Raw genomic sequence first — 17,553 nt, 5'->3', positions numbered from 1 at the left:
GACACCCCATTGAAATCCTATTGAGCTATTTTCAGGGAGGGCCCCAAAAAAGCGAGAGAAAAGAGTGCACTGGTAAAGGTCAGCGTGAACCCAGATCATAGAACCTGAAGCATGGCACAAAGATAAAGGGCCCAGTGAGAAATATCAATTACGCTTTGACATTTCCCAGAGACAAAAGAGGCCTGTATAATACCCCGAGATGGTGTGGTGGTGTGGCCACTGCAGCCTCTTCAAAAGTCACCGACACTTTGGGCTACATCGAGGAATTATATCTGTACTGTTTATTAAACATGTATTAATACAGTAAATATCTTCAAATTAATTTTCTGAGTTATCAAATTATCTCTAATATGTAGGTATGTTAAAATGCCACAGTAAGAGTTCATTTTGGCTTTAAACCTAAAATATAGTGTCTAACCTTCCTGTAAATTCGTAAGATTCGTAAGAGGAAGTTTGAAGCCTCAGCTTTATGCTTGCAGAAACTTTTTTTTTTCATTCATTACATTCTCACGGTGCCCCTGCAAGTTGCTCATCCCCGGAACCTGAAGCCCCGAGTCACTGCAAGTTCAACTCAACAAAATGCATGTCCAGTTAAACTTAACTGTATGAAACAGTTATGCAAGCTAATGTTTTATAATGTCACATTACCTCATGTACAGCTAACTGTTACAAATGTAATAACAGCGAAATTTTTACAATGTTACTGTGTGATTGAATTAACCTCCTATTTCAATAAACCAGGTAGCACAACTATACTGACCCAAAAACCCAAAACCCAGTCTGACTTTTTGAAATTCACCACATAAACATTATGATACTATACAATTGTATATTTTGTGAAACCACAACGCACAAAAGTAACCAAGCAGGGACTCCACACCTGCTAGTAGCCTAACAGTTAACTGTTTATATAGCCGTAGCGTATGTTATAGTAGTTTGCACATTTTTTGGTGTGATTCTTGTATTTATCAAAACAATTTTAATTGTAATAACACACAAATAATTCAGCAGCTGAATCTCATCATATTATTCAAAAAAGTAGTTGAACTACTGCCACTAAAAGCTGCAGTACAACTAGTTTAGTTTAGCAGAGCAGCAGTACCTGTCACCGGTGTTTATGGGAAATGTGGCTTTATCAGGAGAATAAGCCTACCAGTCTTATCATACATTACGTGTTGAATTACATTTAGTTTTATACAACGTTCCAGTTGTAAGCGATTGCCCTTTTGTTTTTGTGAAAACAGTATTTGTTGAATTAATATAGCTATTTTACAGAAGATATATTCTGTGTATTCTGTGTTACAATCACAGACTATTTTTTTGTAAAGCTACATCACCTTTACGACTCCGGAATCGTTTTTACTTTGAGCCCAAGTTCAGAGAAATTGTAAAAAGATGAGAACTAAAATATTCCCAGGCATCACCATGACGTGAACTAATTAAGTTATTTTACATCACTTTTTGTATTATTATTCTGCAGTCGTTAAATACAAATTGCAAATTATTTTCTTTCGACTGGCAAATTTCACTCCACAAACTGCATCACCGTTTTTGGAGCTGCAGTTAAATCAAGCATTTATATTACATTATAATGTGGTTGTAAGAAGATGTAAGTCTGCTATCTTATTTCTACACAGATGATAAATTGGACAGTGAAATATATTGTAAAAAAAACTGTTGTAAATATATCAAATTCTACACTGATGATGAGCTAAAACATAACGGCCACCCCTGATGAATATGCTGTAGGTCTGACCTACTCTATAAGGCCACTGAAGGTATCAGGCAGAAAGATGTTTGACGTCACAGTGAAGGTCTTTACACACCGGGGACATGATGAATAAACAACACAAAAATGTGAAACACTTTTCAGCTAATAATTCACATCAAAACTATCATACCAGCAACAATGCGAGCGGCAAAAAAAACAACAACAACAACAACTACTGCTTTAGTTTTGGTTAAAATAAATGACTTATGTTACATACGTCACGTAATTGACTTATTGTGTGTTTAATGCTCAAGTTAAAAAAAAAAAAAACGTTACGTTATGTGATGAACTTACTTACACAACTTAAAATAAAGCCACACCGCTTCCTTATGACCTTGAACCTTGGTCTCATGGGTAAAAGTTCTAGGTTTGATCCATCCAACCACTCCCAAACTATCCACCAACACAGGCCTTATCATTGTTTATACTTTATCACACGACCTTCGTTACATGACCTCCTTCTTCAACCCTGGTTGATTATGCTTTTCACACCATACAAGGCAAACTGACAAAGTATCCTCTAGTGGACTAATGGATGTACTACATTATTTTGGCGTGATACCCTGCTGCTCCATCTCTGTTCCTACACTGTAGTCCTAAGTATATTTAACCTCCATGTATTCTTTGCATACCTGTAAGAGTAACAACGTGAATCATTTCATTGTGCCTTTGTTGGCCTGTTTGCGCAACAGTAGAGCTCTCCATGTCTCGGTTACCTTTGGGTGTAACAGAGTTACAGTTTTTGTCAATTAAACCCTGTTTGTTTACTTTGAACCGCCTGCCTTTGTTTGTCATGTGTTTGGGTCCTCTCCCTCGTGACAGGGCGGCATCTATACTGCTTATAAATGTTAAATAGAAGACTTAAAGTCTTACAAAGTGTTCTCCAATTTTTGGACAATACACTGTCAACAGAACATGCAAGCAGGAATTATAGTGATGAGACATAGTTATAAATGTGGGAACTTACTGTTTTGTCTGTGCATGTGTGCTTGCCAGTGCAGTACTTCTGCAGTCCAATCACTTTTAAGAAATTAAACATGTTTGTAAAAAGGTTCCTCAGCGCCTGATTACAATATAGAACAATTTGTGCCAAATATCGAGCCCAAGAACTCAAATTTAGTTTAATTTAACTGGAGGAACATTTGAGGTCAAAGAAAAAGCAAGTTCCCCTGGAGGGCTCACATCCTGATTAGCCACCACCTATAAGACATAAATACATCTGACAAAGGTACAAACTGATGATGTTGCTATTGTGTTTGTAACTTTTTTCCAAGTGCTGATTGCCCCTCTGCCAGCGTGCGAGGCCATGGGGCAGTTGTTTACATCACCCAGTAGGTTATCCAGCCTCGGCTGCTCCTCCGTGTTCTGGAGAGAGGTATCTGTCTTGTGCTTCTTTAGATCCAGAGGAAAATGTCTCATTTGGTTGGCCACTAGCTCTAAGTACCATCCTTCATCACTTAGCAGGCGGAAACTGCAAAATCCAACTTGACATGATCCACCATTAAACAACACAAAAGAAAAAAGGATGTCTCCCGACATGACAGTGGTTGGTCTTCATTCTGCTCGCGGTGTGTTCTTGTCACGTGCAGCTTCATACTCAGCGCTAAATGCTTTAGCCGGTTAGTTGTCACAGGTAAAAAGCTTTTTAACAGCTTTTGAATCTTTGTATCTTTTCCTGGTGATGTTCAGTCGCCCCTGGTTTTGATTTTGCATATTTGTTACATTTATTCAATCCGCTGTTAACTGACACTGTACTGCATGTATTTTCCATTTGTCTACTTGTTAATATTTATGACTGTTTCATCTCCTGACAGCCCAGATCAACTTTGTACCAGCAACATTTCAAAATCAGATTGTTTTCTCTCATTAGAAGTTCAGGGTTTTTTTTTCGGTTTTTTTTAGGGAAATGTGACAGCCGAAAGTAAATTACCTGGCGAAACTAATGAGAATCTGATTCTCATTAGTTTGATTAGAGTCGTGCAGGGCTACAGTATAACTGCATTCACTGACATGTGAAATACGATAATTATGTGTCTGCCTCAGAAACATACAGTACAGCACAGTCAAAGAGAACATAGTTATGAGACATAAAACACAATGAATTCATATGTAACATGACACTTGTGCTCTGAAGGTTGTAATATAACGATTTGGACTCTAGGGATTTCCTCCCTAACAAGTATGTAACAATTGAAACCATGTGAAATTAGCCAAGCATCTTGTATGAAGCTCACTATCATGTCATGTACTGGGAGGCACCTGAATCTTACATTATTCAACAATATGGTAAATCAAGCCCTTCTACAAGGCTGATATCTAATTCATCTGCTGCTCTGCGCCTGCACAAGTATTTGCCGGCATAATTAGTTGGCATAATCAACACTGCACGGCCTTTTGGTGATAACAGTGTGGTATAGTGCACATCGTTTTGTGCTGCTGTAGACTGAATGGAGAGTAAAGGGTGCACCTCTCATTCAGGCCCTTCATTCCACCCCTGAGCCAAGGTAAATCAATACAGCGGACAAAAAGATGACAGCATTTTTTCGCATATTAGGCTTCTCATGATCTAAATGGCATGCAGAGTCCGTTGGAGGACTTTTGAAACAATCAATATAATTATAAATCACAGCTGTAAGGCACTCAGGGCCATTCTTTTGATTTCAGCAAATGCTACAGCTGCCTGGGTTCAGGGTGTGTCAGGCCATGACTGCCTGCATTCACTGGGAATAAACAGCATGAAAAGGCAAGGACAAACAGAAGTTACCACATCAACATAGGTACAGTACCGTTGAATGGCTAGAGCAAATAAGAGTTTGAAGGGCTCCTACATTTAATTGGTGATTCTAATGTTTAATATTCTGCAGCAGCATCATGTTACTCAACTAATGGGGAATGTTACAAACCAATAAACGACCTTAAGTTTCCTAGAAGTTAGATTTATACCCGATAACATCTGCAAAAATCGAATATAAACCTGACTGATTTATAGGTAACGAGGTGAATGATGGGTTTACAGCATGCAGGAAGTTGACACCAGAGGCAGGGTTGGCATGCTGTGTGGTTAGGTTTTGGCAAAAGATAACTTTGGTGTGAGATCATTGTTTCAGGTAAATTCAAGCCTGTGATGAAACTAAGACTATGATCTTAACCAAGTGCTTTCAACATGACGCAAAGTTAAAAAATGCTGTAATTGTAACAACTGGTCTCATAAAATGGGTGACAGGCTGACAGGCCAGTTTAGCACCCGGACTCTTCTACTGTACTATGGAGTCATGCTGTTGTAAAACATGTAGAAAGGAGTTTGACATTGTTTTGCTGAAATAAGCAAGGCCTTCCCTGAAAGAGACGCTGTCTGGACGGCAGCATATGTTGCTTCAAAACCTGTATTTATTATTCAGCATTAATGGTTTCTTCCCAGATGTGCAAGCTCACCATGCCATGTGCACTAATGCATCCCTGTACGATCATGGATGCTGGCTTTTCAACTGAGCACTGATAACAAGCTGGATGGTCCCACTCCTATTTAAGAGACCTAATTAGTTGACCCTGTCCCAATTTATTTTACCAACATGTCGCTTGCATCAAATTCAAAAAGAGCATATATTTTTCATAAAACAATATTTTATTTCCTTTCAACATTTGATATGTTGTCTGTTTTCAGTTAGATATGGGTTTATGTGATTTATAAATCATTGCATTCTGTTTTTATTTACATTTTACACAGCGTCCCAACTCTTTGGGAAAAAAGGTTGTACTATTACGCTTGCCAAATACCTGTGATGTTAATAGAAAATGTAATACAGCCTCTATTACCTTCCCCTGTATATGTATAGTTATATTGACTCTGCACTCTGGGTCTCTACATGTGAAGACAACTGATTGGGCTCAGGTGGTACAGATGGTTGTCCACACCTAGAAATCACAGGGTTAAGTGTCCTTGGCAAACACGCAGAACACTACGTTTCTACCAACGGCAGACCGGCGCCATGCATGGCAGCTCCGTCATCATTGGTGTGTGTGTGTGTGTGTGTGTGTGTGTGTGTGTGTGTGTGTGTGTGTGTGTGTGTGTGTGTGTGTGTGTGTGTGTGTGTAAATGGAACTGAAATATAAAGCACTTTATAACCACTGAGGTAAAAAAGGCATTTTATAAGCGCAGTCCATTTACCATGCACATCTGAGTTCTGGCCCGCTCTGTCGATTGACTCCCACATTTCAAATCCAGTGATGAAGAACTCTCCACTTTAGGAAACATTTCCGCCTACCTGTAATTAACAACCACCTGTTTTCACCATCTCAAATCCACACAGCGATCCAAACATAGCGAGCTGTTGACTGTGGTGACTGTGAGCAAAACATGTCAGGCATACTCTACTGTACTTCTTTGTTCTGTATTGGACATAGATGACACAGCCTACTTCTTATAATCCTATAATTCCTGAAAGTACCTATACATGAACCATCTGCATGCATGGAGGGAAGAAGAGGGATGGAAAATAGGGATGGTGAGTTGTAAATGTAAAATCAGAAGTAACATGTCCAATAGTTGTGTGACCAAAATGACCCAAATGGCATCTCAAAGCTTAAATACCAAAATCAGCAGTACATGATGACTAAATGTGGTTTTAGCTATTGACAAATGCTTTGTTTTCACAAACTGTCTTATGTGGCCAAAAATGGAAATGACAATGATTCCAAATCTCTACATTGTGTGATTTAACAGAACAGCAGAAGGAGATTAATTCATTAAACTGACTCTAATGCTGGTTCGACAGCAGCATCTGCCTAATGTTTGCTAACATCAGCTAACTAAAGCTAACACCAACTGTAATGAGTAGAGCAATGTGGAGTTTTAGTGCTCATGAATTCAACTGTTATTTTGCAAAAGGAACAAATGTGTATTTTCTTCTTTCAAATGTTGCATATTCCTGCTTTAAAATATAGATGATTGCTATAGAAGCACTACTAAGAGTCTTAAGTGATTAATTAAAAAGGTCTCACTTCAGTAATGAGCCTGGATGTTGTCAAATATTGTTATCCTGATCATTTTTCCTCAGTAATTTACCTCTTTCTATAAGTTCTACCATTAAGATTCCCAATTGTTTTTGGATTATTTTGTCAAACAAGTATCTGAAACTTGGATTAAATAACTTTTTTAATCGGGAATTGACAGATAGACGAGTCAACTATGCCACATCCCTTCAAGAAATAAAGATTAATTTGGAGGTAATCATAAGTGTGAAAATTGCTGTTATCTTCTCACTATTCCTTTGACTGCTAACGGCCTGTCTGGCTCTGAAGTCATCCTGGTAATAAATATTCATATACCTTTCAGGGTCTTTGTTATGTTGACTACCTTCCATCAGTCTGATCTGTTGTGGCAAGAGAAACACAAATGGTGAAATAAATCAAGAAAAAAAATCTAAGTAAATATATAAATAATATAGACAATGAGTGAACGGGGGAAATTTGGAACATCAAAGGCTCCTCTATCTTTGAAGCATGTAAACAGTGCGTGCCTTCAGTGAGTGGAAGAGCCCCTTTTTAATGATTCCATGGAAGATTGCCACATCGACAAGCATCCTGTAATAAATAAAATTAACAAACATTTCTGTAGGGTCTTTTCAAAGGGATAGAGAGCCCAATGTTTTTTTTTTAGATAAATGGTCTATACATCCCCTGCTCCTTCCTGATTAGTCTAATCCAGTGAGAAGTGCGTGCAGGGTTTTGATTGAGTCAGCCGTCGAGGACCCCGAGGGGAACCCTCCTGATAAGTGCCTTTACCTTTCACCTCCAGAACCCCACGCACGTCGTTTCACCATATCCCACTCCCTCTAATCTCATTTGGCCCAGGAAGACATGCTCAGGCACAAGAAGCTACGATTAGCATCCTCTTTACTGAGGGATTCCATTGGCTCGGACCGGCAGTGCTGCCCTCAACCTGAGTCGCTGAAGGCACTAAATCAGCCAGGTAGTTCTGTGTGTGGCTTGTGTGTGTGCATCTGCATCCACCTGCCATAAGCATGTGTTTGACAGCTTGATATCAGAGACTATGTTTCCTCTATTTACCCTCTTTGCAGCAGAAGGGCTCATATATCCTCTTTTAGTTTATGACGTGACTGAAATGGCAATGCAACCAGGATTCAAGAAATACCAACGTCAAAAATGTTTGACTTATCACCAACCAAAGTCTGAGAATTTTATTGGTATTTTTTTTAAAAAAAACACAATTTCACACATTTGTACTTGTTTAGTTGTTGACTTTAGCATCTTTCATTTGGTTTATGGGAAATAAACAAATCTCTTTCATGATACTTAGTCTCTAATCATCACTAAACTCCCAGAGGAGCCTCATAGCTCCGTCCTATGATATTAGACAAAATGCAAACCAGCTCAGAGTTTACACTGAAATAACTGCTGTGGTCACATGTACGGCAAAATATTTGCATCTCAGCAAAAGTGATTATATTCATCTTTCTATTCAGCATTCATCATGTTTCATTATAGCAGGAATTGTCCTCTGGTACGAAACATCATGATGTCATGTTTCCAAAGGAGTACTTAGTTAAGATGATTCCAGGAAATTGGTTAAAGAAGTAAGTGATTAAGTAAAAGAGTCACATGAGCTCAGAAGGTACAGAGGCCCAAAGTTTACAGAAGCTCTGATCGCAATGTAACGTGTGAAGAACTCTCCACAGCTGAATATATCAAGTATCACATTATCCTAAATGCATCCCGATAAACCAATAAATGCAGAGAATTTACTGAGAAAGACACCTTTATTTATAAAAGTATGGATAATTAAAGAACGCTCATGAGATTGTGTATCGTGCATCTGGAACGTACTTGCAACCTTTTCCAATTTCTTATCCTAAATATAATAATATAATAATGAAATAATTATGGAAATAAAGTTTTAGTATTTGCGGGTCTGCAGCAGCATTAGAGTTAATATCAAAACAAATGCTTTACACAAAAACAAAATGCTTATTTAAATTGTATAACCCACTGTAAGTTGGCTATGATACATTATTTTAAACACATCATAAACATGCTGAGTATTTTGTAGTTATTTTTTTTTTTAAGTAATAATATACAGATGCAGCAGAAGTCTTCTGCATGACAATTCAAAAAGCATCTGGAGCATTAATGACACCAACTAAAAAAAGTCACTCGCCTGTACGATATGATGAATGGAAAGTTTATGCCGCATGAGACTTCAGAGAGCAACAAAGACAACACAATAACTCAAAATTATCAAATGAATCACATGTTCATACACACGTGATGTCTCACTGTAAATCCTCACATTAATGTATGGAAGGTGTCTGAGCAAGAGGAACATGTGTAGAGGTGTGTGTATAATAATAATAATTATTATAATAAATATGAAGGAGAATGAGAGCGGCCCCTGAGTGTGTGGTCACTGGTGGAGAAGAGTGTGTGATCACAAGCTTCTGGTTCAAAAGCTACTGCCACTGAAATATTGTTTATCATTTTTTTTGCTGCATAATGAACATGTTAAATGTAAAAATGAGGTTAAAACACTGGTTTCCAACCCGCCAGTCAGAATTATTCCGGGGGGGGTCACAAAATAAATCTGATGGGTCACAAGTGAGTTCAGATAAGAAATAAATAAATGTATTATCCAGATATAGTTAAAAATCTTAGAGGATAATGTTACGTCTTTGTGGCTCTTACTCACTGACACATGAAACATATAACAGGGGTCACATATTTAATTTCAATGGGTAAGAAGATTAAAAGATTGGAACCACTGATAAAACATTTTTTTTGCAATGTTCTATTGTGGCAAAATGTGCAACAATATAATGAAAAGTAAGAAAACAAAAGTTTAAAAAAACAAACTCTTTTTTTGAAGGCTTCGAATTAATATCTGGCTACGCTAAATAAATACATTGTTGTTTGAAAGTCATTAAAGATTTGGCTTTTAAATGTCCATTTGTATTCTGTAAAAAGTGTGCAGCTTAATTCATAAACTCTGAGACCTAATGGCAACATTAGTCATGTATAAAGAGGGGCTTTCATAGCGACACGTGTGGAATTAAAGGTGCCAGGAAAACTGTAGGAAAGTTGTCAGGTGTAATGATATCTGGCAGCAAAGAAACAGCGAAGCGCGAGCAGGAGGAACTTTTCTGCACTCGGTCCGGAGCAGGAACTGAACTTGATGGAGGCACTTTGCTTCTGAGTGAAGCTTTACACCCCCCCCCCCCCACCCCACCCCGGTATCCTCCCGATGCTTTCCACGTCTACCCGATGAACTCCAGAGAATTGACCACACAGGCCCACGTGCATGTGTTTGTGCAAGTGTGTGTGTCTCCGATAAATAACAATAATAAGAAAAAGACACTCACTGTCTCTATATCAGTCGGGGAGAATAAAGTCTTGGTGTAAATCACTTTTCCAAACGGCGCAGCGCATTAAACAACCGTGGCATGATTCCTTTTCTCTCAGCTCAACACACCCCCTCCCTCCTTTTCTTTATCAGCTCGTTCACCATTTCATTTCTTTCAAATGAGAATTCAGGATCCCCCAAATTCAAGTTCCCCCCCCCACCCCCCGTCTTCAAACAACACAACTGTACGGTTTTACTTTTTCTCCAGTCAAAATGGTGTCCCAGATTCAATTTTAGATAGACTGGGATTTAGCCATGATGATTTTTTTTTTTTTTTTTTTTGGTATTTCGGAGACAATATTTAATATGCTGAAATGAGATCAGTTTTTACACAACAGCCCCTCTTTAAAAAAAAATAAAAAATCAATAGGCTATATTTTGTTAAATCTCGCGAAGTCACAAAATGAATGCAGCCTTGTGAATGAGCGAGCCTTGTGTTTTAACATATTTTTCTCTTCTTCAATCATCATCAGGAGGAGTAACAACAGTGACACTGCCATCATCATCATCATCATCATCATCTTCAACCTCTCCTCCACGGGACTTTATTTTTTTCTTTTGATTAAGAGAAATTAGCACGCCTAAATACAAAACCGTATTCTCAACAGCCACTTATCAAACTCCATTTACTGCTGATGATTTCAGGGTGACATTAAAACACAATAATGTAAATGACCCATGGCTTTTAATTAAAATTGTCCTCCTACTCCCCTTCCCATCCTATTTTTGTTTCATCTTTTTTTTTTTTTACTTTAAGTGTTGTGGAGGGAATAAAATAAATAAAAAAAAGAAGTCAAACCGCCTGCTTTATTCGGTGTTTCCCCTCCTCATTGACTTTTATCACTAAATGAAGCATATAAATGACCTGAAAGCACTGGCTGTCGCATTAAATTAAATAAAATAAAGAACAATTATCCTCTCCTTTTTCCTCTGATCTCGCGCTGAAAAGGAGTCCTGGAGAGATAAGGCAGATTGAATTCTCTCTGTTGTGCTCCAATAAAAACGTCAAGGGGGGAAGAGAGATTTAAACACACACAGCCTTTCCCCTATAATTTCAAATCATAATTTCCCTCCCATTATACCTCTCAGATGCCGTTTATCATTATATATTTCAGGGCGTTGTAACCGCACTCAATTTCCGTAACAAAGTTGGATAATTACAGGTAGTGTGTGAATCCCAACCGGAAAAACTTTAAATGAAACAGATTTTTGAACAACAGTCTTATGTTGAATATATACAACCATATATATATATATATATATATATGTGTGTGTGTGTGTGTGTGTGTGTGTGCGCGCGCGCGTGTCTGCAGCTATACTTGTAAAAGTAATTATAATTGTCTCATTTCAAAGTTGAATTATGATGCCTCGGGGTTTGATGTAAAACTTCACATTCGATTCAATGAAGTATCACCCTAATTTACAGCTCTAGATAAGGACTAAGTCTGTCATAAAAATCCCCTCCTCTCCCCTTTTTTCCCCTTCCCCCTGCCGCCCCTTCCTCCACAGGATTGAATTGCACTTTGGGCAATAGTGCAGAATGGTAACTTCTCTCCACATATGTTCCTGGCAGATAAGTAAACAATTTGGATGTGGAATGATTTTTTTTTTTTTAATTAATACTACAGTATTAATATGGGCCAACACACACGCGCGCCCGCAGTCCACAAATCCATCATCCTCCATTAAAAAGAGTACACTGCGCTGTATTCGCATTGAAATGTTGTTTTAATACCTCCGTTTTTGATTTGTTTTGTTTTGTTTTGATTGTTTTTGTGGGGGAGTTGTGTTAATTTTCTGTTGTGTTAATAAGAGCCGGGCTTGTTTCATTCTCAGGTTTGTGCAGGTTTCAACACGTGTGGATGACTTGATGATGATAATGGGTTTAAGCCGGGTTTTGGCTGCAGCAGTAGCCTACACACGCAGAGATATTTAAAACGCAATATAGCCAAGAGGCGGGCCAACCACAAAGTTGAAAAAAACAAAACAAATCACATCACACTCAGTTTGTTCCATAAGTTAAACCTACAGGTAAGCAGCTTCTTGAAGTGATTCAGCAGTCAGACAAGTCGGACGAGCGGAATCCCTCGAGGGAGGCCTCTCCTGAACTGTCAAACATCAAAAACCGGTTCATCCCGGTGTCACAAAAACACCTTCACCAAGCTAGACCGCTCAACATGCCTGAACTGTGTGCCTTTAATAATAACTGCCGAATAATAATGATGAACAATTATAATAAAGAGGAAGAAACACCTATGATCAGCTGAGAAATTGATCAGGGGCGAGCTTGACAGCTTCAACTACCACACCGAGAGAAAGGATCGATTTGAAAAGAGAGGATTGAATTAGATGTTATTGTCCTCGTCTATTGTATAGCTCATCAACAGTATCGATTAGCTTGTGTCTGACATTTGAAATTTAAAGCCTTTTCGAGAATTATTATTTCACTTTTAAACATTTATTTTAATTAAAATAGCGTTATTGGTATAATTATTAATTGGTGTTTATTTAACAAATCGAAATCTATTTAATTAGGCTTTTCTTTTGGCAGTTTAAACGCCCCCGCAGCACCTACACATAATTGCATTATCTTTGCCGTCTCAATAACCTACAAATACAGGAAATTGATATGGTTGAAGACAGATTGTCTTTATTCGAAATGTCTTTGCTCAGCACTTGAACAAAGAGCAGGAGGTATCAACCTTCTGGATACATTATCCTTTCCATAACATGACAGGTTTTAAATTACCATTTTAGATAGAAAATACACATAGAACTCCTTGAATTCAAATAGAAGTTATCCTTAAAAACAAAAACAAAACTCAAATGACGCGTGTGACTATATTAGCACTGAACCACAGGAAAAATGCAAAATGAAACATTTGGATGTAAAATGATGTTTTCCCCTAATTGTTGTTATCTTAAATAGACCGTCTAGTTTTATGTGCCAGGTTTTTTTTGTTTTTTTTTGATAAATATAAACAATGTAACCCGTATATAATCCAGCCTATATGTCCTGATTTTGACCCTATATCCAGATCATCATCATAAAATTGCCAAAACGACTGACTACTTAGGCCTATACAGGAAATATGAACGCCAGTTGTGCAAGCCAAATTTTCAAAATAAAAGAGTTGCCTATCAATAATCAACACAAATCAGCATATCAGCATTGAAATGTACACAATAAATAAAGTTAAAGGCCTCCTTTTCTGGTTGCCATAAACGTTATAACATTTACATTTCTTACAGTTCACAGGGCTCCATCCTTTACACCGAACTCCAGCTCCTTTGCTCAACTTGTTGGATTTCTGGAAAAGTTTGTTTTTTGTTCGCTTTTTTGCCATAACAAGTCCAAGGCAGTTAACACTGTTCATGCCTTTTTAATGGGCCGCGCTGTCCATAATATATTTACATGCATTTCAGTATTCAAGTGAATTAAAAAGAGGAAAAGAGTCTTGAGGGTTACATGGCAGCGGCGTGTGCGGATGAATATGGGTCTATCCCAGTCTTTGTCATACCTGGAAAAAGTATGTAGGCCACCGGGGGCTGTAAACTTGACGTTGACCAGGCAGTGCAGTTACACGGGACGACGTAGCCCGGGTTTGTGGGCGACGGGTGGGTGTGGGTGTGCTGACTGGGGCACCCAAGGGTGCCGAACGCGCCGTTCTGGTATCCCAACGAGGACGCGTACGGCAAAGTGCTGGTGCTCAACGTATGGGGCATCTCTGTCATCTTCTGGATGGCGCTGGAGCTGAACTGACTCGGGTCGAGGAAGGAATACGGGGCCGTCGGCGGCAGAAACGCTCGGGCTTTCTCCGAGGAGCCCAAAAGTGAGTCTGCGGCCGACATGGGAAGTCCCTTCAAGTGATCGGTGTCCCCGAGGTAAGGCAAAGGGAAAACGTACCGGTCCTTCTTGAGCAGGTTTTTGGGTTTGCGCCTGGGTCTGTACTTGTAGTCGGGGTGTTCCTTCATGTGCTGAGCCCGCAGCCTCTTGGCCTCGTCGATGTAAGGTCTCTTCTCAGACTCTGAAAGCAGCTTCCACTCCGCGCCCAGCCTTTTGCTGATCTCCGAGTTGTGCATTTTGGGATTCTCCTGTGCCATTTTCCTCCTCTGGCCCCGGGACCAAACCATGAACGCGTTCATGGGTCTCTTGATATGATCAGCAGGCTTCGACATCTTAAAACTGTACTTTTATCCCCAACGTTAATGACGAGGAAAAGTTCTTATCGGAAGGAAGCGAAGCTATTCACCTGTGTAAATACCAGATACCAGTCATGCCACGTCTGGGATGTTCAGAAGATGGAAAACAGCAAAAAGGGAAATAAAAGAAAATAAAAAATCCAGCGACCGGTTCGGTTTTTCCCGAGTTAAAACACTGATGCGCATTCGCTTAAGTCCAGTTACAACTCTGTCAGACCTGCGGCAGGCGATACAGGCAAAAAACACATGCAAGATGTGCACACGTAAAAAATCCACAAAGGTGAAAGCGATGTTCCGCAGTCAGTTTGCAGGAGTCGTAAAAGTGTTCAGTGTTATTTTTTTGTCACACTCACACTCTCTCTCTCTCTCTCTCTCTCTCTCTCTCTCTCTCTCTCTCTCTCTCTCTCTCTCTGAGGTCTGTCGTCAAGCACCTGGCTTGGAAATGAGCGGGAGAGCGTGAATACGAGCCAAAAGCGGTGAAGTTCAAAGGCTGGGCTGGTTTGGTTTCTGCACGCAATCTGACATAATCTGCAGGGCGTTCACTCACCAACCTGAGCGCCCAATCAGCACGGAGACCGGCTATTATAATACCTTCACCAAAAAAATATATGTACGTTACAACATAAACAAAGACCGGGTGGTAGTAGGAAAAAAAAAATAATAAGGAGAGAGGGGTGTGTGTGTGTGTGTGTGTGTGTGTGTGTGTGTGTGTGTGTGTGTGTGTGTGGAGGGGGTAATACTCAGGATCCCTCCCCGATTCCATTTAATGTAATGAATCGCAACAAACATGGACCTTCAACCTCTTTTCCAGTTAAAACCTGACTTCAATCCAGTGAGGTGACTATACCGTGCAACCAATTTACTGTGCAGTTTGACACGCAAACCGTTGTAAGATGTGTCCCTATATATACATATATACATACACACACACACACACACACATATATATATATACACACACACACACATACATATATGTATATGTTTGTTTGTTTTTTACAATAGGCTAAATAAAATCACTTTTATAAAATAAACTACTACACGTCTTCCCTTGGATTTCAACAACAACGACGCAGCGCTTCCACGTCTTGCTCAAGGACACTTCGGCAGTTTAACCCCGATCTTCCAGCTGCTGGACTTGTGTCACAAAACCCCACAACGGTAGCAAGCCCGTAAAATAAAATAATAAAAAAAAAATGTTTAGTTATGTGTAGGACAACAAGTACAAGGTTTTCAAATATTTGGATCTACTGAGATTCCCTTTATCTGAAAGAAAATAGACCGCCAAACAAACACGCACGAGCACGTGGGCCTTCACATCCGCACAAGCACGCACGCAGTTTCGGCCCGCGCCTGCTCGTGCAGGCTACTGAACTCATGGAAAGCTCAACTACGTAGTGACAGAATTACAAACACGGAGAAAATATTACATCAACTACAAACGGTTTGAAAACCCGTCATTGTGAGCCTGTAATTGTTGCATTAGTTCCCATCAATTTGACAGTGTGGTTTTAAGGAGGCACAGAGTGATCGTTTTAAAATGCAAATGTCAATGAGGACCATTGCCTAATAGCCCTCGGGCTAATGTGCGTGATATATGATTCCTTCAGCTGTGATTATTAAACGAAAGGCGGACAGATGATTTTTTTTTTCTTTTTCTTCTGCCCCCCACACACCGTCAAAATGCTGCTGTGACTGCAGATACAATCCTGACAGTCGTCTCTAGTTAGTTACACTGCGAAGAATATGTATATTTAGTCTTTGCCTGTATTTTTCTATATATGCTATTGTCTATATGCGTGCGCGCGAGCACAAGTAGATACCCGCACGCGCTTGTTGCGGGCCATATTATCGTCGTATCTTCTCCTCCGTGTAGGCTGTGTTGCACAAACAAGGCTACTTCAAAGATTATTTGAGCTTCTTTAACATGTCGCCACTTCACTCTGACGTGCATCGCAATACGTTACGTGACAAATAAATGATATAGCCTACTTAATAGTGAAACTCTATTTGTAGTCTATTCATTTATGTGCTGAATATGGGTAACACTAACATACAAATATTACTCAAATAAAGGACAAACTCATTTTATTATTTGAACACAATGCACGGCAAAAAAGGAGTTCGATTTCCTGCATCTTATATTCCCATATTTCAACCCCATCTGGTCTCTTTCTCACGCTCCTTCTCCGCTCCCTGTCTCCTCACACACGCATGCGTCAATCGGCGGCTTGTAACAAGAAGATTTTCATCATATCTTCCTTTGCAAAACCTTAAAATTATCGTTTAAAATGCCCGTTTTTTTTGGAGAAAGATGCTCCTCATCCCGACCCAGAGAACAATCCGAGGACGCCCCCGACTTTTTTTTTTTTTTTTTTTTTTTTTTTTTCCCTCAATACAAGCGCCGACCGGATACCTGCAAAAAAAAGAAATCCTCCCAGTCGGCAGCTTATATGCTGTTCATCTGCAACCATGAGGTAGTATACTGCATGTTTGCACTGTATATTTCGGCTTGCATTGAAGTTTTAAATTGTGTTATGCTATCTTTCACAGAACAGCGTATGCAATTTGACATGTAGCGTTTAGGCTGCTGCATACCCACACCAGCTCAGGCTTCATTTTGAGATCAATGAATTAGATAGCAGGAAATTATTTTAGGGGCTGAGCTTCCTACTCACGAGGGAGAAGTCAGCTATGTTTCTTATTCAAAAACTGATTGTCTAATAAATACACGCCCGAAAGATCCCTCGACAATTTAACGGGATAATGAGAAATGCAATAGGTTTTGATTTGTCAAGGATTGGGATGATTATTATTTCCATCTGCAGTTTCTCTTTACGTTTGTTTAATATAGTCGTTAGTATATTTGGCACAGTCCCTGATAAAATGCAGTTAATAAATAAAATAGTTGGGGATTTGCACCGGGATGCGCGTCACCATGTAAAACCTCCTCTCCATGTCCAAACTTCAGGCATGTGGAAATGTCAACAGATTTGATTATCACAGCATAAAAAAAAACACCTTTTTGAAAATGTGGAGAAAAAAAAACTATAACATAGCTATAGGATACATTTAGTTTAGAAATGACTGTTAAAGTGCAAGCAATGTGCCAGCCACAGCCACAGCCATAGCCACACACTAATCATTATAAAATCAAACACTGGTG

General features: G+C 39.3%; 1 protein-coding gene across 1 annotated transcript; it reads right to left on the bottom strand.

The window, feature by feature from the left end:
* Window positions 1–12,812: 12,812 nt before the first annotated feature.
* Window positions 12,813–14,837, bottom strand: sox14 (SRY-box transcription factor 14). The gene has a single exon (XM_069150916.1). It carries the CDS (start codon window positions 14,361–14,363, stop codon window positions 13,650–13,652), a length of 714 nt encoding a protein of 237 aa, XP_069007017.1. The 5' UTR covers window positions 14,364–14,837; the 3' UTR covers window positions 12,813–13,649.
* Window positions 14,838–17,553: the final 2,716 nt, after the last annotated feature.

This window comes from Embiotoca jacksoni, unplaced genomic scaffold (assembly GCF_022577435.1).
Source record: "Embiotoca jacksoni isolate LCO1_2020_lvr unplaced genomic scaffold, fEmbJac1.0.p SCAF_16, whole genome shotgun sequence".
NCBI lineage: Eukaryota > Metazoa > Chordata > Actinopteri > Embiotocidae > Embiotoca > Embiotoca jacksoni.
Note: the sequence above shows the minus strand (reverse complement) of the source record. Positions and strands in the feature narration are given on the sequence as shown.